General features: G+C 41.7%; 1 protein-coding gene across 1 annotated transcript in view; it reads right to left on the bottom strand.

The window, feature by feature from the left end:
* The window catches only part of LDHD (lactate dehydrogenase D), a 320,897-nt gene that overhangs the window by 277,367 nt on the left and 20,381 nt on the right, over positions 1 to 23,149 (bottom strand). Inside the window, exon 2 of the mRNA XM_069604235.1 lies at positions 12,995 to 13,107. Coding sequence (XP_069460336.1) covers positions 12,995 to 13,107 — 113 coding nt within the window. The remainder of the gene's footprint in view (positions 1 to 12,994; positions 13,108 to 23,149) is intronic.

A 23,149-nucleotide genomic window follows, 5' to 3' on the forward strand; every position in this document is an offset into this window, starting at 1 on the left:
CCATAATTCATGGGGTTTTGCCTCAGAACATGGTACAGAGTTCTAACACCTCTTAAAATGCGCACAGAAAAATCACAAGAATAATTATATTAATTATATAATTTTGACAAGTCCGTACTATGAATTATCCATCTTTTTAAAATTATGCTCTGGCCCAGAGGGGTGTGGTTTCCCAAAGCACATGGTGGAATTTCTGGTTTGTCCACTTCCTCCAACTCAAGTTGCTCACAGATGCAGCGCCCCTCCCATTTCCTTCCAAGAGGAAGCCATTTACGACCCCCCTAATTTAACATTTGCCTGGGCCAAGGAAGGCTCATTGTTCAGTTTTCTGCAGTCCCCAGGTGCCACTCCCCTAATTCAATCAGCGAGGTGTCATCTCCTTTTGGCAGGGGCAGCAGAATGCAGCCAGGCCTGGGAACACAGCTGCTGATCAAGTTTCAACTCCTGTCGGGGGTAGTTGTCAGGCAGAATTCAATCTCTTTAAGCCAGGCTTCAGCTAAATGTCACTTTGGTTCCCAGTTTTCTACATTCAAACCAAACTTGCAATTTTTACACATGCAGCTAGAACACTGATTCTAAGTTCAAAACTATGACATTTAAACAATTGCAACCTATGTGACACTCAAAAGTAGGTCACTCATTTATTCTAAACATTTCGATTTTAGTGGCTTTAGTGGCTTAAAACCCAAATTCACTTAAGCTGCTGACATCCCAAGCTATTTTCAATACATACATTAGACAATTACTTCCTTCCCGTCATTTCAGAATATAGTTTTACATTGTATCCACCTTAGCAAGTCTTTCTTTGGCCTGGTTTGGGATTATTTGTTCTGTTTTACACAAGTGTCTGGTGGTTTTAAAACGTCAGCTTTCTGGTAGTGGTGAGCACCAGTATTGCACCCATTTTTGACATTAATAACAACAGATTTTGAACAGCACCATATTCCTTAGCACTGATTTCGCTCATGGCGCTTCTGGCCCCTCACGCTCACACTGGTGGGTGGCAGGTCAGGCGACCGTTTTGGTGTGCCCACAAACTGCGCGGTTTTCCTGGATTTTGGTGCAAATTTGGGTTTTTCCGCCATCTTGGATTTTCTAAGCCCACAGCACCAAATGTTGCAGCACAATAGTCCAAACGTGGGTCAGGACACCCAACAACATGATTGGTCAAAACCTATACAAAGAAATCCTCCATTCCCATTGGTCATTGTTATCTTAATTACCATCTTTAGCTCATGCGTAAAACACACCTATTTTTAGGATTCATCTGTGGTAGGTCATGACATCATCACACAGTTTAAACATTCACATACAAACATAATTCATTACAAGTCCCAGCTGGTGCGAGATGTCTTAATCCTAAATGTAATATGCACATGGTTTGCACAGATACTTGAAAAGAACTTGAGAGAGAGCAGAATAAACAGGTTCCCTTTGAACTGCCGATAACAAGCTCACCCACCCCTGCTTTGGCATCATTGGGAAATCCCAATCTAACTATTACCATTTCAGCACACACGGTACATCCTGAAAAAAAATCAAAACTCCGGAGTATCGATCACTTCTGGCCTTGTGTATCATTTCACCCCATGTTTATTGTTGGTCAAAACAAATAGCTGAAACCTTCTGAAGCTCCCATGCACTTAAGAGATTACATCTGCTTTCACGATACTGCCAGACCATAAAAACCATGGCTGGTTCCTTAGCTGAGCTGACCATCAGCTAAGGTTGTAGTTACTTATTTATCCATCCTCTGTCTTCTGAAAACTCTGCAAAACCAGTTTCTCAAAGTCACTTAAAATTCACCTCGCAAAACAATGACTGACATTTTAATCCATTTATAAAAAGGCTCACTACATGTAGATTTATAAATGTCATGTGTATGTAATCAGTGAGCATGCAGCTTTTAATAACGGTCATGTTTTCTTCACAGTGGGTTCTTTATAACCAATCCCCTTCCTTGCATGCGCATTATGAAAACTCCTTGTTGCCCAGTTTCTAAGCACTTCATAGCACACCATGTCTGGATCGTGTTTTACATTTCATTTGGTGGTTTTGGCATTTATCTTTCTACGCACATTCAAAGCGAATATGTATCAACTTGAACACAATGTAACACTTGTAACACATCCTATTCGCATTTAACTACACTGGATACATATATAAATTACAACCTCGCGCAAACTTTGCTGCACCCAGTCACAAATATGGAGCGTGCAAGATAAACCTCTTTTCATCATTGGGACTTTTTCTGACAACTTCAACACAGACATGTTACCAAATTGTTATTACAAGGCCAACCCTAATGTCAGAACACAACATCCTCTTCATCTCAATACTGTTGGTGAGCAGGCAAGTACTGCAAGGCAAAAAGGAGCCCGGGGAGTTCGCCCCGCTAGTCAGACTGGACTCCCGTAGTTTGTGCTCTATATCCTGGAGACCCATAGAAGTCCTGGGGACTTCAGGAAAGTCTGGAGGTATAGTGAGATGGAGGACCAACAAAACATATTTGAATCAAAGGCAATGCTTCCTAACCTTCATTAACTTTGTCAGGCTGGAGATCAGTAATGCCTAAATGAACTAAGGGAATCAAACTAGAAAGGATTTCTCTGGTAAAGGTGTAAGGGGGGGCCCAACTCATAGATTATGCACTAGCCTACCTGCGGGAATACTGGTCTCAGGAAAATGGAAGGGAAGTGGTGACTATGAACTGATATGTCCTTGTGAAACTCAGCAGCTAGGAAATGTCATGCACTATATATTTTTGTCCATTTTATTTGAAATAGCCACAACAGTAGCCGTTTCCGTTATTAAAGCAACATAGGATAAGGACTTTAAGGTATGACCTTAAATATTGTAGAATTTGTTGTGATTGCAACCTTGGTTTCAACACAGTCGTTCTGGTATCAGTCCCCCCAACTGACCGACTGTGCTGACTTTACTGGTGCTGCTTTGATGTAGGATCCAAGGACAGTACCACAGCGGAAAAAGCTCCTCCCTGCCTTGGTTATCGACGCAGGAGAGCCCCGGGTACCTCTGGCACAAAATGCAGGCCTCTTCAGCATTGATTTCAGGTCTTAGGTTTCTTATTCTCGAAGGCCCTATGAAAGTAACAGTCTTCCCCTGAAAAGGTCATAGGCACTTCCCTCCTTTCAACCCTCTTCAGTCTTGCCATCTTTCTCCTTGTAATAAACTGCCATCTTGGAATTGCTGCTTCCACGTGTGTTTTGCCTTGCTCAGAGTGTGCTTTCGTGCTCTGCCTTTTATCCATGTGGGGGAAGTGTGGTGGAAGTCAGGTGTGTGTAATGATCAGCAATTGCCTGACCCTTGTATTGGGACATGTCAGGTATACCGCTCGGTTGTTAGTCTGTTTTCTCTCACAGTGAGCTGTCCATAAGAAAGTGTTTGTAATGGAAAAGGGGGATTGAGTTCCAAAGTATCCTACCTGGTAGGATGGGGAAAAGGTGTTACAGGGAAGTGGATACTGCGTCTCGCCGTCCGTATCCCACTTCCCCTCCCCGAAGACCCCTCATCCAGGTGATCCTCCCACACTGGTCCACCCCGAGGAACTGTATCCAAAAGCGATGGCCGTGTCCTGGCCTCCTGGATGACAGAACTCCGGGGACTAGTGGTAAGACACTTTCAGGTTTCTCACATACCCTTCCCTTATCACAAGGGAACCGAAAAAGGAAATCCACGTTCCCTTGGTCTTTGCTTTTACGGTGCTCCACAGTGAATCAGTAGGGTTGCAGGTCTAAGTACCATTGCATGACTTGAGGGTTAGAAACTTTCCCTTGGCTAATCCAAACTAGTGGAGAATCATCTCTGACAAGTGTGAACTTCCTTCCTAGGAGGTAGTATCGAAGGTGGTTAATGGCACACTTGATGGCAAGGGCCTCTAATTCCACCACAGAGTAATATTTTTCATGTAAATAAAAACAGGATGTCCTAATCCGTCAAAAATTTGCAACAAGACTGCTCCAAGCCCTAGAAGGGATGTGTCTGTTTGTAATACAAATTCCTTCGAGAAATATACTACCTTTAGGATCGGGTTCTGGCACAGGGTATGTTTTAGGTTGTTGTAACATATATCATCCTCGTCAGTCCAATTGATTTTCTGGGGTTCAGCTTCTTTAATTTGTCTGTCAGCCTAGCTGTCCTGTCTGAGAAGTTTGGGATAAACCTATGGTAATAACCAATTAACCCTAAGAAGGCTCTGAGGTCTCTTTTAGTTTTAGGCGTAGGGGTACCTAGGAAGGTCTTCACTTTCTCGCATTGAGGTTGGACACTACCATTGCCTACAAAGAGGCCGAGGTATTTCATGGCTGATTGGGCTAGTCTGCATTTGGATGGATTGGCAGTTAGGCCGGCTTCTCTGAGGTCTCTCATAACAGTGAAGAGATGGTCTTCCCAGGTTTTACCATAAATGACTATCGTCAATATAAGCTCCACAGAAATCAGAGTAGGGCTGTAATATTCTGCCCATAAGTCGTTGGCAAGTGGCTGTAGCCCAGTGTAAGCCAAAAGGGAGGACTTTGAACTGGAACAGTCCCAGGGGTGTCGAGAAAGCTGTCTTTTCCTTATCAGGACCATTCACTGGGACCTGCCAGTACCCCTTGGTTAAGTCTAAGGTCGATAGAAAAGTGGCGTTTCCAAGTTTATCAATCAAGTCATCGATGTGTGGCATGGGATAGGCATTGAAATCGGAAATGGCATTAACTTGGCAGAAGTCTATGCAAAACATTCCAGGAATGGTCAGGTTTTGTGACCAATACTATAGGGGAGGACCATGGGCTTGAAGAGGGTTCGATAATATTCACTCTTAACATTTGATTCACTTCCTCAACCACTATCTGTTTACGGCCTTCCGGGAGTCTATATGGTTTCAGCTGGATCACTTTTCCCTTCGGTGTTCTAATGTAGTGAGAAGTGCCTTTCAGTCTTCCTGGTTCCTCCGAGAATACATCGGGAAATGTAATAACTAAATCCTTTAAATCTTCTTGTTGTTGATTAGATAGCTCTTGAGGAATGAATTCAAAGTTATGTATTTCTTCTGGTACCAAAAAGGATATTATCATGGCATTGGTGGCAGTTGGGTTTTCTTTCCACGAGATTTACGTGCTATAGATGGACCTTTTGTTTCCCGTCAGGTTGTGCTACCTTATCAATACAGGTTCCTGTTCATTCCAATATTTCAAATGGCCCATGTCACTTGGAGACAAGTTTGTTTTCAGAGGTAGGCAAGGGGACCAATACTTTGTCTCCTATGGAAAACGATCTTAGGTTTCCCTTTTTGCCATAGATAGACTTGTTGGGCTTGGGCTTTTTCCATACGAGTAGAGACTAGATTTCGTACAAGTCTCATATGCTCTTGCAGTCTGGTACCGGTTTCCAAAAGGGGAATGGTTGCCTCTTCTCTTTCTTGCCAGATCTCCCAGAGCATGTCCTGGACATCTCTAGGTTCTCATCCATAAAGTAGTTCAAAAGGAGAGAATGCAGTGATTCCTGAGGGGCTTTTCCTTACTGCAAATAGTGCCCAGGATATCATACAGTCCCAGTCCTCCCCGTCCTTATCTACCAACTTCCTTTGGATCATTTTGAGTGTTTTGTTGAATCTTTCTACCAATCCGTCTGTTTGGGGATGGTAAACTGAAGTTCGTAAGGTTGTAATATGTAGCAGCTCCTTGAATTCCCCATGCGCTTGCTCATGAAATTGGATCGTTGATCCATCAGGATTTCCTTAGGAAAGCCAACTCTGGAAAAATATGGTAGGAGGTGCTTTAGAATCTGCTGGGTGGTGTTGTTCCGCATAGGTAATGTCTTGGGTTATCTGGTTGTTAGTAAACAATCACAAGCACATATTTGTTACCCAGTCTAAAGGTTTCTAAAGGTCCAATGATGTGCATCGCAATCCTTGAGAGACTTCTATTATTGGTAAAAGGATTCAGAGGGGCATGCAATGGGATGTTCTGACATATTTCACATGTCTGAATAAAGTTTTTCATATCAGCATGGATACCTGGCAAGTAAAACTTCCCACTGATGTGTGCCTGTGTCTTGAATTGTCCCAAGTGTCCCCCTGTCAGATGAGAATGCACAATCTCTAGTAGGATTTTCCAGTGGTTTTGGGGATTACTGAGTTTTACTTGGGCCTTCTGTGGATATTTCTTTTCTATACAGTAATCCTTGCTTTAAGAAGAAAAAAAGGACTTTCCTTCTCTACTTCCTCCCCTTCGGGAATTGCTTTTAAGAAAGTCTCAGCGAGGGCTGGGTTGTTTCGCTGGGGGCAAAGGCCAGGTCGGGAAAGATGGCAAGTTCTTCTTCATTTTCTCTTCAGTGTTAGATGATTCATCAGCTTCCCCCAAAGCCTACGGTACCTCTCTCTGTTTCTTCTGGTTCACCCTCCTTAAAACAAGGAAATGGAGCCCTTTCAAAAATTCCTTGTGCAATTTTTTCCCCACAATGTACTTCAAATGGGTTTCACCATTGTTCTGTAAGAAAACCTTTATGTGTCCCCAGAACTCAGGATCAATGACGCCTGCAAGAACGTCTATACCAAACTTCGAGGCCAGGACAGATTTTAGGGCCAATCTTATATAACACCCAGGAGGGGGTATCAAAACAAAGTCCGTAGGAATTATTCCCCTTTTGCCTGGAGGTATAGTAGCCCCTCTACTGCTACAGATATCAAAGCCTATTGATTCTTTTGTGGCAATAGAGGGGTCTGAGAGTCTATGACTAAGATTCTGGTCTCCGACTGGAGGCGTGGGTTCAAATCCCAGTCCTGACACCACATGTAAGTAAGGCATGATATCAACAGTAAGACAGACACAAGTGACCACAGTTCAGGGGTGTTTACTGACCTTCAACAAGGGTATGATGAACACCTTTCTAACCCTAAATCTACAGATGGGAGCAAGCTAAGACCATCAAATAATAATAATGCAGTCCTAGTGGTGTCTCGCCAAAATAAAAAGGGCCTATACAAAAAAAACGATTGCCAATCTTTACCTCTAAACTCTAATATTGTGGGGGTAGTGTTTATGAAAAAGAAAGAAGTGTTCACAAAAATGATATGTCAGGATGTGCAGGCCATTGGCATCCTTTCCACGCGTTTTTAGGACGGGACAAGGCGGTTCACTCGAGAGTAGCACAATCTCTAGCTTCTTTAGCACGAGGCTCCAGTTCAATCATTAGCATCAGGGCCTTCTGTGCCCAATTCTCTTTGCCTATCAAAGTCTCTTCATGCGTATGGTCTGATGCCACAAAACAAACAATACATTATTTTCCTCCTCTGGATTTTTACCAGTACTCAATTCAGGTGATTCACCATTCACCCCGGGTTTCCCCATGTCAAGACTTGATTGTAGCGTGAAGTAATGGACCTCCGTCCCTAAGCCACAAACAGCGAAGAATAGAAACTACTCGCTGTTTGAGGATTAGAGCCACTGGTGGTGAAAGAACAGGAACACCGAGTCCTCCGAGTGGATGCTGTAAGAAAATGGGTAGGTTAAGCAAACAGGTCAAATAGATATGTCCTGCAGTATCAGTAATATGGAATAAACAAGCACCTACCAGATGAAGGAGCAGAGGGAAGATCTGATGGAGGGTCGGGTATCAGTGTGTAGACCTGTTCTATAATGCTGGAGAATGGGAAGGGCCACGGGTTGAAGGAAAGAAACCAGTTAGCCCACTAGCAGCACCTGAATGCAGAAAAGGCAGAGTCAATGAACCAGGGCTACTTGCAGCACGTAGCTCTGGAAGCCCGAGTTCCAAAGTCTGAAGGTATCCAAAGTTACCAAGGGAAGACCAAATGCAGTCCATGAAACAATCCGTGGTCTAGCCGTGAAATCACTGGGTACAAGATTGTGGAAGGATAAGGCAAAAGAAGTCCGGAATACACAGTCCGTAATCGTAGAAACCAGAAAACACAATCCGAAGTCCAAGAACGCCAAACGCCGAGTAAACAGCTGAGAAGCAACGCTCGCTGGGAGAGCAGCTGTTTTATTTCCTGTTTGGAAGATCGCGTGTTTCAATGCGTGCACCACGTGACGGGAAGGCATGAGCAGGAGCAGTCCGAGAAACCACGTCACGTGATCGATTACCGGGCCAGACGTTCTTTCTGTATGTTGTGATGGAGGGACTCCGTTTCGTACAGAGCTGCCAAGAAAGCCGCCAAGCACGGAGAAATGGTGCGCGGGAACCCAGCAGCGTGCCTTTGAGCCCCTGATGCTGCAGGTGGGTAACGTGACGGCTACGAGAGCGTGCTGTCTGGTGTTTTGTGTGGGGGAAAGCCTGGGGCACAGTGGGCAAGGACTGCACTGGGATGAAGGATGTATGACACCCCCTCAGCCGGACTCAGATTCCTTACATTAATGATCGGAACTTTGGATCCCCCCTCTTCCGGGCTCAGATCCTCTTTCACAATGTTTGTGGGCTATTCTTTCTCGGGTGACTCACGGTTCACCCCGGCTCCCCCTCAGTCGGGCTCAGATCTCCTTCTTTATACAATTAGTCTCCCTTAGCCGGGTTCAGACCAATTCCTCAGGGACTAGCAAGTGAGATATCTTTGGGTTTCTCACAATGTCATCTAACCGGCTTCTGTTGAATGCCAGCAAAACGGAAGTAACCTTGTTCGGCCCGTAACATCTTCTTAACCATAATAAGTGCCCAGATCCACCACGCTTCCTGGGCCCAGACTTATTGTTTGCTCCCAAAATCAAAAACGTAAGCTGCTGGCAGGAAAACCTAGGGTCGGTGCAAAGGTACAGTCTGTTTTTGGCACTCCTGCGACAGGCTCTTCCATTTATTGAAGTTTAGGACCACTCAGTGGTGGTTGTGGCCATGGTGAATTCCCACTTAAATAATTATAACAAACTGCTGGCAGGAATCCCACTTAATCAAATGCAGAGCCTGCAAAAAGCCCAAAATGCTGCAGTGAGTTTGATATTTAGAGTTTGGAAGTCCTCCCTAATCTTCAGACCCCATTGATCTTAGCACTGGCTTACTGCCAAGGAGTAAATAGATTTTAAAATGATGTGCCTAGTGTTTAAGGGCGTAAACAACTTGGCTCCATTACACCCATCCAAGAAAGTTAGGTGCGTTCTAGTGATAAATTGCTACTGGAAATACCTGCGAATCATTGTTTAGAGGTGATCACAGATTCAGAGTAGATGGCCCAAAATTATTTAAAAGGCTACCTCTGGAGATCAGAGCCCTCAAATAGTTATACCAGTTCTGCAGGGCTTTGAAAACACGCCTATTCAAGAAGCTGGAATAGGTGAGTCACACTAAAATGGATCTGGCTAGTCAGTTTGGTCTGATCGTTGGCAGTCTCCCTACGTGACTGTGGCAGTGATGTTCAGTTTATTGTGCGGCTAGATACGATTCAGTTTGTTAACCGTGCAATATAAATATTTCAAAATCAAAATCAATATAGGTCTGAGACTAGTGTACATGTTTTTACTGATGTAGAAGCTGCAGGTGGGGTTCCTAGGGTGTGTGGTCAGGGAATCGGTTGGGGTATGAGAGCGGTTTTGTCACATATTAGGATTTCTGTTTTACCAGGGTTGACGAGAAGGTGGTTGACCATCATCCATTGGTTAATAGCACAGAGGCAGGAGGAGATATCAGGTTGGGGTGAGGCTGGTATTCTAGGGATTTTGCAGATGATCTGGGTGTCAGCTGCATAGTTATAGCAGGTAAAGTTGTGATAGCGGATGAGTGCCACCCCACATCTGCCTCACTGAAGACCTCATGTCTTTCCAGAAATTACTGAAAACTTGGCTCTTCCCCTAAAACCAACCCCATACTCAAACTGAATTACAGCATCTCAATGACTGTACCAAATACTAGATCATAAATAGCAATGTAGCATCATGATCCAAGTGACAAATCGAAAACTAATTAACCTCTATTGGTTAGCTAAAAAGGACAAACAAAATAGAATGAGTAAAAAGGATCAAACCTGCGATGTAGATAAAAAGAATATGTTGTACGAGAGCCATAAATTGGCTGAAATTAACGAAATGGACAAAATAAATGCAATGGACAAGAGGATCAATGTTGGATGCGAGGAATAAAGCGGATAACAACAATTCAACTAACCCAAATTACTAGATCTTAAATAACAATAAGACAAATAACAACACAACTTCAAGATCCAAGCAAAAAAAATCGACAACTAATAACCGCTAATGTAAACTAAAAGGATGAACAGAATAGAAGGAGTAAAGTAGATCAAAGCAGTGAGTGGATAAAAAGAATAAATCATACGAAAACAGTAATGCGTTTGAAATTAATGAAATGGATGTAATGATTGCAATGGACGAAATTAATAAAGAGAAGAGGATGGAAAGATGAATACAGGAGACTGATGAGTACACATACAGATGGCATGGAATGTATGAGTGCATGGCATAAATGGAAAGTACAGAATAGACAATTCAAGTACATGAGACGGGTGTAGTGCATGGGTCAGATGGAGAGCACAGAACGGATCGAGTGCGTATGACAAGTGACATGGGCTGAACCGATAATGTAGGATGAATGAACGAAGTGAGTGGGGCAGATGAAGTCGGTAAAGTGGATGAAGCGCGTAGAACGGATGAGTGCGTAGAGCGGGCGAGTGCGTAGAGCGGGCGAGTGCGTAGAGCGGGCGAGTGCACAGAGCGGGCGAGTGCACAGAGCGGGCGAGTGCACAGAGCGGGCGAGTGCACAGAGCGGGCGAGTGCATAGAGCGGATGAGAAAGCAAAATGAATGAGGGCATGGAGCGGATGAGAGCGTGGAACAGATAAGAGCGTGGTGCAGATGTAGGTTGTGGTGCGAATGTAGGTTGTGTGAGTGGTTAATAGAGTGGAGCGGATGTAGAATGTCGAACAGATTTAGGGTTTTGAGAGGATGTAGGGCATGATGGTCTTGAACAGACGTAAGGTGTTGAGCGGATGTAGTGTGCGGTGGTGTTCAGCCAATGTAGGGTGTTGAGCGGATATAGAGTATGGTGTGGGTACGAAGCGGATGTAGAGTGTGGAGCGGGCGTAGAGTGCAGAGAGGGTGTAGAGTGCGAAGCAGGTGTAGAGTGCAGAGCGAGGAGCGGGTGTTGAGTGCGGAGCATCATCCACTTTACCGACTTCATCTGCCCCACTCACTTCGTTCATTCATCCTACATGAGTGCGGAACGGGTGTAGAGTGCGGAGCAGGTGTAGAGCGTGGAGCAAACGGGTGATGTATGTGGATGAACGGGTGAAGTGGCTGGAAGGAACGGATGTAGTAAAGGGAAGAAACGGGAGTAGTGGGTGGCAGGAACGGAGAATGGATCTAGAAGAACAGGTGATGTATATAGATGAGACGGATAAAGTATGAGGAAGGAACGGGTGAAGTGTGTGGACAAAATGGGTCAAATATATTGAATAGAACGATTGAAGTATGTGGATGGAACGGGTGAAGTGGATCTATCAAATGAAAAATGTAGTTGGAACGGAGGAAGTATGGAAGTATGGGGTTGGAACAAGTGAAGTATGTGAGTGGAACGGATGAACTGGGTGGAATGGATGAACCGGGTGGTACGGACAAACCGGGTGGTACGGACGAACAATGCAGAAATGATGAACAGGGTGGGAAGGGTGAAATATGTGGACGGAAAAGCTGAAGTATGTGGATGGAACGTGTGAAGTATATGGATGGAATGGGTGAAGTATATGGAGCCAACAGGTGAAGTACATGGATGGAACGGGTGAAGTATGTGGATGGAACGGGTGAAACATGTGGAAGGTACGGGTGAAACATGTGGAAGGTACGGGTGAAACATGTGGAAGGTACGGGTGAAACATGTGGAAGGTACGGGTGAAACATGTGGATGTAACGGGTGAAGTATGTCGATGGAACGGATGAACGCGTGTAGAATGGGTGAAGTGAATGGAACGGATGAAATGGTAGAACGGATGAACTAGGTGGATGAACGGGTGATGTGTTTGGAACCGGTGAGGTGGATGGAACGGGTGAAGTGGATGGAACCAGTGAAGTGGATGGAACGTGTGAAGAGGACGTATGTGGATGGATGATGCATGGATAAAGGATAACCTGGGTAGAACGAATGAAAGAAGCATTGCATAAAATGGTTGGAGTGCATAAAATGGTTGGAGTGCATAAAATAGATTAGAGTGCATGGAACAGATTGGTGTGCATGGAAGGGAATTGGTGTGCATGGAAGGGAATTGGTGTGCATGGTACGGATTGGAGTGCATGGTACGGATTGGAGTGCATAGAATTGCGCGACTTACATGGAATGGTTTGGAGTGCATGGAACGTTTGAAAGAGCATGGAAAATAACAGTTTTGAGTGCTTGAAACAGTCGTAATGCATGGAACAGTCGGAGTACATGAAACGAATGGAGTACATGGAACTATTGGAGTGGGCCCAATCTAAAACACCTAAAGTAAACCACCATACCACATCTCCATGCTTACTCTCTTCTTTACACCACCACTCAGCTAGAGCACAGCGATACTATGACACCATTCGGTATAGCTGTTCTCATACCATCATCTGCCTCATACTCCCCATCACTCTAACTAAACACTGCTGGTTACACACCCGCCAGCCTAGGCGTCCTCCTCAGGCCTAACCCAGCCAGAATCGGTCTGGATAAAAATCTGCCAGAACGAACACTTACTCTCTCAACCACCACACCTACCGCTAAGAAACAGCAATCACACGAATGCCACATCAGCTGCACACATATCCTCACACGCACCTTTGACTCTATTCTCTCTACTGAATAGAAGTACTGACTTGAACTTCGGTTCCAGAGGGCGTTCAACCTACCAGTGCCTTGAGACCATACCAATGGTACATAAGGCGCTATATACATGCAAATTAACATAACATAACAATTATCACCCATTCGAAACTCGTACTCCTTGACCTTCATATTTGAACAGTACTTAACTCGCTCAGCTATCTCTCAAGGGTATATTCATCTAGCAGGGCCCTCACCTGTGCATGGATTCATCTCGACCATGTTGCTCCCGAACTGGCATTGCTGTAGAAAGGTTCTCGCTGCCCACAACCTGGCGCAAAGCGTCCACCAGCTCCACACATGGCTGCACCTGCAGAAGAAATGAAGAATGCTTGATTTACGAATGTGGAGCGGGTGTCTGACGTCAACCTATTCTCTCTAGGCCACTGCTTAACCTGAGGCCCACAACATCAGTGAGTCATACTGTTCAGAGTGACAAGTGGCTATTACGGGCAAGAGCTTCTGGGCCAGAATCAAAATGAATGGGCGCAACTTGCAGAGAATGCGCTCCTTTCAGTTGCACTCTTTTCTGAAATACTCAGGTCACCTTCCTCTCAAAGGTGATTTAGCATTTCAGGAGTGGGTGAACAATTGCACAAAGATGCAGTGTCCAGTCCTCTTGCATACATTAGTGTTGGGAGCACGCTCCAGCCGTGAAAGGACCCGCCTTGGTGAAATGACAGAGAAAACAAAAAGCATTTCCATCCCCATCTGGGGGATGGACATGCCAGTGTGTCGGCTGCGGTTTAACCTGCGGCTCTGATACTTCAAAAACAAATCCTGACAGAGTCAGTAATGACGCTGATGTGATTTACGCCTGTTCTAAACAGGCGCAGGGGGGGAAGGCCGTCGTTTCTGGGCATTTAAAAGCACATCGCGTTTGTAAATTCGGGATGCGCTTTAAAATGCCCATAAACGCCCCCTTATTCACGCAAATGCGCAAAGGGGAAAAAGAACATCTGAATGAGCGGATCCAAGATGCGCTCGTTCAGATGCCCTTTGTGAGTTGGGTCTCTCCTTTTTGGGGTGCAAGTGAGCAGATGCGCCAAAAAAATATTTGAGAACATAGCCCTTTGTCTCCATTGAGTTGAGGGGGTTGCACATGCTTGACAAGGTGATGCAATGTCCTGATTCCATGGTCAAGGCCACCAGGATTTTAGCAGGTAGAGGTGAGGCACATTGGCAAAGTGTTTGAGATGCTTTTCCTGCCGTTGCCCAACAACTCTTCTGGGTGTTTTAGGAAGAATAAACTTTGTAGTCCCTTAGCCACCCCCCTCTATACATTAGAAATGCTTGTACTGCCATTGTTCAGATGGTAACGTTTCGGTGAAGATTATTAAAGGGTAGGGAGTAAGAATAATTCTGGGTGAGGGAGACAGCCCAAACCCCTCAGAGTGATAGTGAAGCTGTGCAGGGTTTACTTCGGAAACATGTGCATTTTAAATGCCATGGGTTTTCCCCCCCAGTGCCAAGGAATTTTTTGGTGATTTTGGTATTTCGCCATTCAATGCCTTCTAAAGTTTTCTGTTTTATTAACCCCTTAAGTGCCAAGGACGAGATATCTCGTCCTTGGCAACAGGGAGGTAATCCCAAGGACGAGATACCTTGCCCTTGGCACTTAAGGGGTTAAGATACCATGTTCTGTTGCTCAGTCCTACTGCATGATGAAAGGCCTTGGTGGGATGCTTCTAGTGAATGCAAACGAATAACTCCTCACACAGCTCTCTCTCTATATATATATATATATATATTCATATATTCAGTGAAAAAACTTTGTTAAAAGGGATGTTATGGTTAAGTTGCGCTACTAAAAACCTATGAAATTCAGTAAAAAACACGTTGTTAAAGGGACGTTATGGTTCCAAGTAAAACCAAAAAACCCTTGAAATTCGACCGTTATGGTAAGCTAAGCAACCATAACTCGCGCCACCACCGTGCACTGCTAAGACTAACACCCACAACATCAAAGATGACATCACAAATGTCATTGATGACATCACTGATGACATCACATGTGTATGTACTTTTCATGAAATAATTGTACAAGAGATTCTTATTATAATGTTGCGAAAAAAGTGTCAAGGATCATTGCAATAAATATCATAACCTAATTAGTGCATTGAACGATGCATTGATATAAATAGCATTCTATTATGGGGTTCTATCTAGTATACTAAGCTACTCATGCAGAAACATAGCATTGTGTGCAGCGTACAAGATGAATGTATAATATTTGTAATATTAATATGTTGAATAATGAAATGATAATTGCTTTCTTAATAGATTTTTGTGTACTGTGAAATATGTAATAAAACTCATGTATTACATAATTGCATTACTATAGACAAAACACAAAGAGACAAGAACACATACGGGTATATACAGGGAAAGTGAAGTTAGCAAAAAAGCACAAGTAGTAGCAGAAACAATTCATAACTTAACTGATTATTTTCATGCAAATAAATGATTGCTCTGTTTCAAAGCTGCTATTTACCCAATGTACATGGATCATTTGATGTGATTGGACCCTAAGGAAAGTAGTGTGAGTACAATGTATACAAATATGACCATATACAGGGAAAGTACAGCCATAAAAAACAACAGAACTATCAGAAAGTGCTGATAAGACTATTGATTATCTTTATGCACAAAAAGGATTTCTGTCTTTCAAGCTTGTGTCTTCCCGTATGTATATGTTTCATATGATGTGACTGGACTCTAAGGGAATTAGTGTAAGAACCTACTTGAAGGATACGTCTACAAATAAAATAAATGTTTTAGTTTCTGACTGTTACTGAAGAAAACCATGTGGCCTAGATATGTCAGCAAAAGAAAAAGGAGTGAGCCAGACATGTGATGTCATCAGTGATGTCATAAATGACATTTGTGATGTCATCTTTGATGTCGTGGGTGTTAGTCTTAGCAGTGCACGGTGGTGGCGTGAGTTATGGTTGCTTAGCTTACCATAACTGGCGAATTTCAAGTGTTTTTCGGTTTTACTTGGAACCATAACGTCCCTTTAACAAAGTTTTTTCACTGAATTTCATAGGTTTTTAGTAGCGCAACTTAACCATAACGTCCGTTTAACAAAGTTTTTTCATTGAATTTCATAGGTTTTTATTAGCGCAACTTAACCATATCGTCCCTTTAACAAACTTTTTTCACTGAATTTCATAGATTTTTAGTAGCGCAACTTAACCATAATGTCCCTTTAACAACGTTTTTTCACTGAATTTCATAGGTTTTTAGTAGCGCAACTTAACAATAATAACTTTGACTTTATGTACATGTAACATGGAACATACTGAACCTCTTCTACTGAACTTGATGTCCGCAAACACTTTTAATGTCCGCGGACATGTTTGGAGAACAGTACCAATACCTAAAAACTATGGGGGGGTATGTTTGATTGTTATATCATGTCATAGGAACATTAAACAAATTCAAAAAGCAGCACACATACACATTATATGTAGTGATACATAGGAAATGTAACCCATATATGTAACATACTAACCATTCATTTAAATACAATGTGTTCTAAAATGGAATATACCAAAAGAAGATAAATTGGCTTCCAACATAATTACCTCACAGACACTACAGAACTAAGAACAAGACCAGACCTACACAGTACTTAGAACATATCTTACCTGAAATAGTAAGTGTACTTCATTTTACTCATATATTTATAAACTTTCTGTATTAGATTAAAAAAATATATTATCTTTTTTTTTCTTACAGAAATGTCTAGTACTCTGGAATGGCTAGAGGAGCATTTCCCACATGAGGAAATGTCACAAGATAGTGAAACTAATGGTAAACACTTTACAATGTAAACCATTTAATTATTATTTTATATACATTTAACATATTTATATATATATTTTTTTTTGTACAGAGCATACCAAAATAGAAAATACCTCTGAAGAAACCGCTATGGATAACAAGCTTGACAGCATAAAAGAGAAAATGGATTTATTGTTGACCAATTTTAATAATTTGAAAACTTTTGTTGAAGATCATTTTAAAACAAAAACCTCATACCATTGTCCCACATGTACTTGTCCCCCCTCACCATATCCCAGTCAATGATCCCCAAATTCTCTCCATAACCCAAAACGTTTTGATGAGACTTCCATCCCTTCTTCAACTGATATCAATCATGTTGAAACCCCTAATTCTCCTGTTTTTGTTTCCGTTTCTGCCTCACCTTGTTTGTCATAAATTATTAATATATGTTACATAAAGTTATATTTTTATATTGTGTTGTAATTAGTTTCCGTTTTAAAAAACAACAATGTAGGTGTCTGCGGACAGCGCGGGTGTTCTGAAATGTTCGTAAAATAAACGAAAAATGGAGGTGTCCTGAAGAACACTATACCTGTCCGTACTGTTTGTTAACAAGTTGAAACTGTTCTAAGAACACACGCGGTGTCCTGAAATGTTCGTAAAGAAACGAAAATGGAGGTGTTCTGAGGACACTATGTCTGTCTGTATTGTTCGCAAGCAAGTTGACACTGTTCTAAGAACAAACGCCTGTCCGTAACTGTTCGTTTGACGTCGGACCCACTTTTAATTACTTCAGGACCCGAGCAGTGTTCGTAGAACATCAACGCGCATGCGCAAACCAATGCCCGTGCATTTGGTGTCCTGCGCACAGCCGCTTCCTTCGCGAACATGTTCGCAAAGCGACCATGTGACCGCACCCACGCTGATCGCGTGTTCTGAATGCGGACACTGTTCGTGTCCCCGAACAATTTAAAAGTACATTATCAAGTAATCCACAATATTTTTCAATAAAAACTCACCATAGCACAAGTCCCACACACTAATTATAAGTTTATACATACTTTTTGAAACCTTTTTTGTGTTCGATCTGTCCGCGGACAGCGCGCATGTCCGCGGACCGCGCACAAGCACCCCTATAAAAGACCACGTTCTAGAGCTTATTCTCATTGTGTTTCTGGCTATTCTACAGAGCACAGAGATTTTTGCTGCAACCTGCAGATTTCCATCTTCAACCTGATGGTTTCTGTGGCCCCACTGCTGCCACCTGGTGCTGTACCTACCTCAGCGCCACCACCACCCCCTCCACCGCCACCACCTTCCCAAGGGCCTGAAAAGGGGAACAGGAGTGAGGATGCAGAGGAGGAAGAAGATGACGAGAATGAGGTAGAGGAAATCCCTACTACCCGCACTAGGCGTGAGTCTTGGGTGTGGCGGTTGTTTACCATTCATGGGAATGGTCCTAAGGCTTGTGGGAACCGTGTCACCTGCAATGAGTGCAAAATGATACTCGGTCGCGGGAGGCATGGTTCGTACAGCTTTGGGACCACTATCATGAAGCGACACCTGAGGTCATTTCACTCTGGGGCTATTCGCAAGGTTGTACCTTGCGAAGAACATAGTAGGTTGATTTCCTCTACTTCATCCTCCGTTTCTGATCCTGTCACCACAAGGACCACCTCTGTGGGACAGCGTCTTCCTCAAGCTGCCTCACAGGCCATACAGAATTCTAATGACCCTTACCCTTGGAGGGTCACAGTTGTATGTAAGTACTGTGACACAGTTCTCTGCAGAGGGGAGCGACTTTGCAGTGCTTTTGAGACTATCGTCTCAGAGCATGAGAAGACCTGCTCACTACCCAAATAAAAACCACTCTACATCTTCCTCTCTCAGCTCGCCCTTTCTTATCCCTGTGTTTGGTGTCCCCTCCCTTTACCCTTCTTTCCCCTCCTAGTGTGTCGTGTATAAAAAACACAAAAAAAATACAAAATTACAAAAATCAAAAAAAATAAGGCTCTTTTCAGAGCCGCCTTTCACAGTTAAAAAATAGAAGTGAAAATAAATGAAGCAGGGCCCTTTGTATTTTTTAGAAGTCCGCGGACCTCTAAAAAATTGGGTTGCTACCCTATCATAACCATTGCAATTTTCTATGGTAAGAAGTGGTGGCTCTGAAAAGAGCCTTTGGGAGGTGTTTGTATGTCAAAAATTATAAATACTTAACACCTACTTCAAAATGGATGCTGTAATTCTAAAAAAGGTCGTAATGCATTTTGTATATTTCTCAAAAAAATCCGATTGCCAGCATAAGTAAGATGGACTCCATCTCTGCGAAAAATGTATGTACTACGAAACATAATATTTTCATTGTGAAAAGAGGACATGCCAAAATCTCTTAGAAAGGCACAAACAGCCTTATTAACATTGTGCCTTGCTTTTTCCATTTTTGGACCAAATGAGGAAGAACTAAGCCACATTTGTCTCTGTGCAGTCTGTGAAAATATTACTTGAGAATTAGGGACATGTCCATGACCTTCCCAAGTCCTTCTTTCATAGAAAATTGCAAAGAAATTCCAGACACATGTCCTAAACTGTTCCCTCCACAATGAATTACAATTATGTCTGGATGTTGCTCTGTCTCCAAACTAGCACAAAGAGGTAGCAAGTCCAACCACTTCATTCCACGAACTCCATGCCAGTGTACTTCCACATGTGGAAATCCAAGATCTACAGCTACTCCACAGCTTTCTGCATGCACCTTCAACCACTGTATCCATGAATCTCCCAAAATCCAAACAATCTGTTTTCTGAAACACACAGCCATAGCTATCTGTTGTTCTCTCAGCAAAAAGAGTATCTGAGAAACTCTCTCCTGACACAACACACCCACTAAACTTTCCTGACCAATCCCTTTCAGTGCTCATTCTCATTTGCATGACTTCTGAACCCAAAAATCCCTGGACGCAACACCCGATGTCCGCGAACTACCGCCATGTCCGTGGACATATCGTAACATGAACAGCCCGTCTACCATTTCCACTTCACTTTCTGTGCCATTCCCTCATTGGATGTAGCTAAGAAGTCACACAACCATCCACCAATCACATTCAAGACCTCTACATCTAACTGCATCATCATAGATCAGCACTGCAAATGTACTGTGAATTTCTCGGAGTACAAGTGTCATATCATTGGCAAGCACCATCTACAAGAAATACTGTACAAGTCTCCAAGATTTCTACTTGCAGCTCCATGCATATCCATATGCATGAACACAAACTACAGGTATGCATATTTTCTGTACAGTACATGAACACTTTTTCAAACTGACTAAATATTTTTGTTTTATTTCTTTATTCAATTACTTTAATTTAAGCATTACATTGAGGCACTATTACCTGGAAGAGCTTAGTTACAGAAATAGTGGTACATTATGAATTTCACAAACATAGTAAAGATCTTTTGTTTGCTACAGTTAGTCATTACAATACAATTTGATAATTAAGAACATATCATATGTATTGAACGTGTGCAACGTATCTTATGTAAATAAAATAGTTTTAATGGTTTTGAAGAAGGCGCTGAGGATTTCAATAAAAAAAAAATCAATGTCTAAATTAAAAACAGTGCTATATACAAATAAAATTACTAATTTGTTTCTTTTACATTTGCAGTGAAGACCATTCTCCTGAAAAGAAGCAACCGAATTTGAAGAACAAAGAAGAAGTAACCTGTTCATTTCAGAAAAAAAGTAGGTAGAATATCACCATAATATTTGTATTATTACTGAAACACACTGTAAAGTTAATTCATGCTATTTCTGTGCCTAAAAATAGATATCGTGCACCATTCTGTCCAGAAAACCCCATGTCTTAAACAGCGATTTACAGCCAGAATGGCCCACAAATTCCTATTTTTGGACACACAAATTACCCAACTCAACCGCTACAATTTTGATATTATAGAACAAACAACTGTTTTAATTGTATACATTAGATTTACTATTTGTACTTCTCCACACCACTAGCTTACTTTTTTCTGTCATCTGAACCCCAGTTTAGTAGCACATAAATTCAAGAATACCCATCCCTACTAGTTGTAGTTCCCAATGCACAATCACACACCATTACATACATCTTTATCATCTTACTCAAACACTCATGCACACAGCACACATACATTGCAGAACACCCCAACCCATACCTTCTTCACTTTTTTCAACAGACCCTAGAGAATGCCTACCAAAAGTCAAGTCCGTAGGAAGCAACACAGAAGTAGAACAAATGAAAATAAAAGTGTCCAACATAAGCATCCACCTCTAGCAGAATTTGTAAAAAAAAGTTGAAACAAAACAGCTAATACAGTCATTTAGTGAAACAAAAGAAGTTTAAGTGCAAAAATGTTGCCTCCTCTATCAAAATGTAAAACAAACCAGAAAACAAAAAAATCAGCTATCACTACAGATGAAACTGCTTCTATAAATCTTGATAAAGTTCAAAGCAAGCATACCAAGAAAAGTATTTTAGTCAAAATGTTCTGTCACAGAGTCCTTCAAAATCTTATAAAAACAGGAGAGAAACCAGGTTCAACCCTTAAAACCTATCGTAGGAAATTAATCTTAGAAGCGTTGATAGATAGTGCAATTCTTCTCAAAAGAAAGTTATTTATTTTAGTGTTAACAAAAATGAAACCACTAACAAAACTAATAACTAAATTACAAAAAAGACTTCTCAATAAACTAAATGTCAACAGAAAGAACTTCTGAAAAGGAAATCAATCTCAAACACAGCAGGCTTAGAAAAGATATTAAAATTATCCTTAAATTGCAGAGTAATGCTTAAACGTAACCTTGACGTGGACCAAGGACTAGTTAATGGAGCACTGGGTACAGTTGTTGGCTTTCAAACATACCCACATAACAAGAAAATTCAGTTTGTCAATATTCTCTTTGACAAACTTTCAGAAGTAAAAAGGATAGGACGCTCAACAGCTCGATTCCTTCTCTTCAAAGACATGTATGTACGCAGAAAACAATTTTCTCTAACTCTTGTGTACGCACTCACAATTCATAAATCACAAGGTCTTACCCTAGACAAAGCAATGATAGATATTGGTAACAGTCTTTAAAGAAGGCATGAGCTACGTAGCACTATCACGCTTACGTACACTTGATGTTCTATTTCTGATCAACTTTGATGCAAGTAAAGTAAACGCTGATATTCCTTGCATTTTAGAATACAATAGACTTCGCTCACTATACACCCCCATCTAAACACATATTCTGTTCCACAAAAAGTAAAACGTTATAAAATAAAAAATAAATCAAACAGAAATGCAACAGGATGTCACTGCAAATCCTCCAAAGAGAGTAAAAGAAACTAATTCTTCATCAAGTACCACAAGCAAAAAAAAATCAATTAGGGAAAGTAAACCAGGTACTTCTTCAAAGAAGGAAGACAAACTCCAGAAAAAGCAGTAAGATACAGAACTACCTGGTCCATTTAAACTCTCAAATATAGTTGGTGTAAGTTGCTACGCAAATGTTCAATTACCACCAATTGTTGACAACATTTACTTACACAGTACAGACCAATTGTGTTTGCAAATGTTAGTACTTCACAGAAATGCAGCAAACAATCCTGACAACACATATAGTGTTTATTGAATAAGACAACAATTGGACTACTGTGCTGGAATGGTGAAATTCACTATAAACTCACAGGAAGATCCACAAGAATTTCTAATGTACTTACTACAAGTACTGCAAAATAAAAAACATACCTATAAATGAAATCTTCCAGATTTCATACATGTGGAAACATACATGCACTCTCTGCAACAATGTGACAAGAACAAATCCCCAATGAACGCTTTGTATATATATCAATACCTAATTGTGAATCCATTCCATTTCAGCAACTTGTACAAAATGCAAACCATGGTAGATTATGTTCCACCTGCAATTCAGATAATCGCTCCACGTTACTAATACAAACACATAGTAAATACGTAATACTAATGCTTCTACGTTACAATGCAGATGGTACCAAAAACAACTGCAAGCTGACTGGATTCACACACGGTCAAGTATCACTTGGTAAGAAAACCTTCACAACAATAGGTATAATCTACCACGCAGGAGCCATAACCAATTCAGGGCACTACACTGCATATATAAAAAAAAGAAATGTGGATGGTTTGAATGTAATGATAGTACCATTACTCTAAAGCAGAGATTAACAGCAAATCTTACAAACGCTTATTTAATGTTCTTAACACCAATATTTGATAACTAAACTGTACTTAAACCCCAAGTAAACTTGTAGTAAAAAATGTAAACTGTTAGAATATTGCAAAAGCTATCTAACTGCCCAAACATTCTACAACAACTAATCAGATAAATGAATACCAGTAAATTAGAGCAAAAAATAGACAGTTAGAATACACCTACTGGTATCTAACTGCTCCAAAATTTTATAATATCCAAACAAAGAAATATTATGTTACTGCTCCAAAAAAATGCAACAAGCCAATGTATAAAGCATTACCCAGAAACAAGTGAACAC

The sequence above is a fragment of the Ambystoma mexicanum genome, chromosome 1p (genome assembly GCF_040938575.1).
Source record: "Ambystoma mexicanum isolate Mex_15411 chromosome 1p, UKY_AmexF1_1, whole genome shotgun sequence".
Lineage (NCBI taxonomy): Eukaryota > Metazoa > Chordata > Amphibia > Caudata > Ambystomatidae > Ambystoma > Ambystoma mexicanum.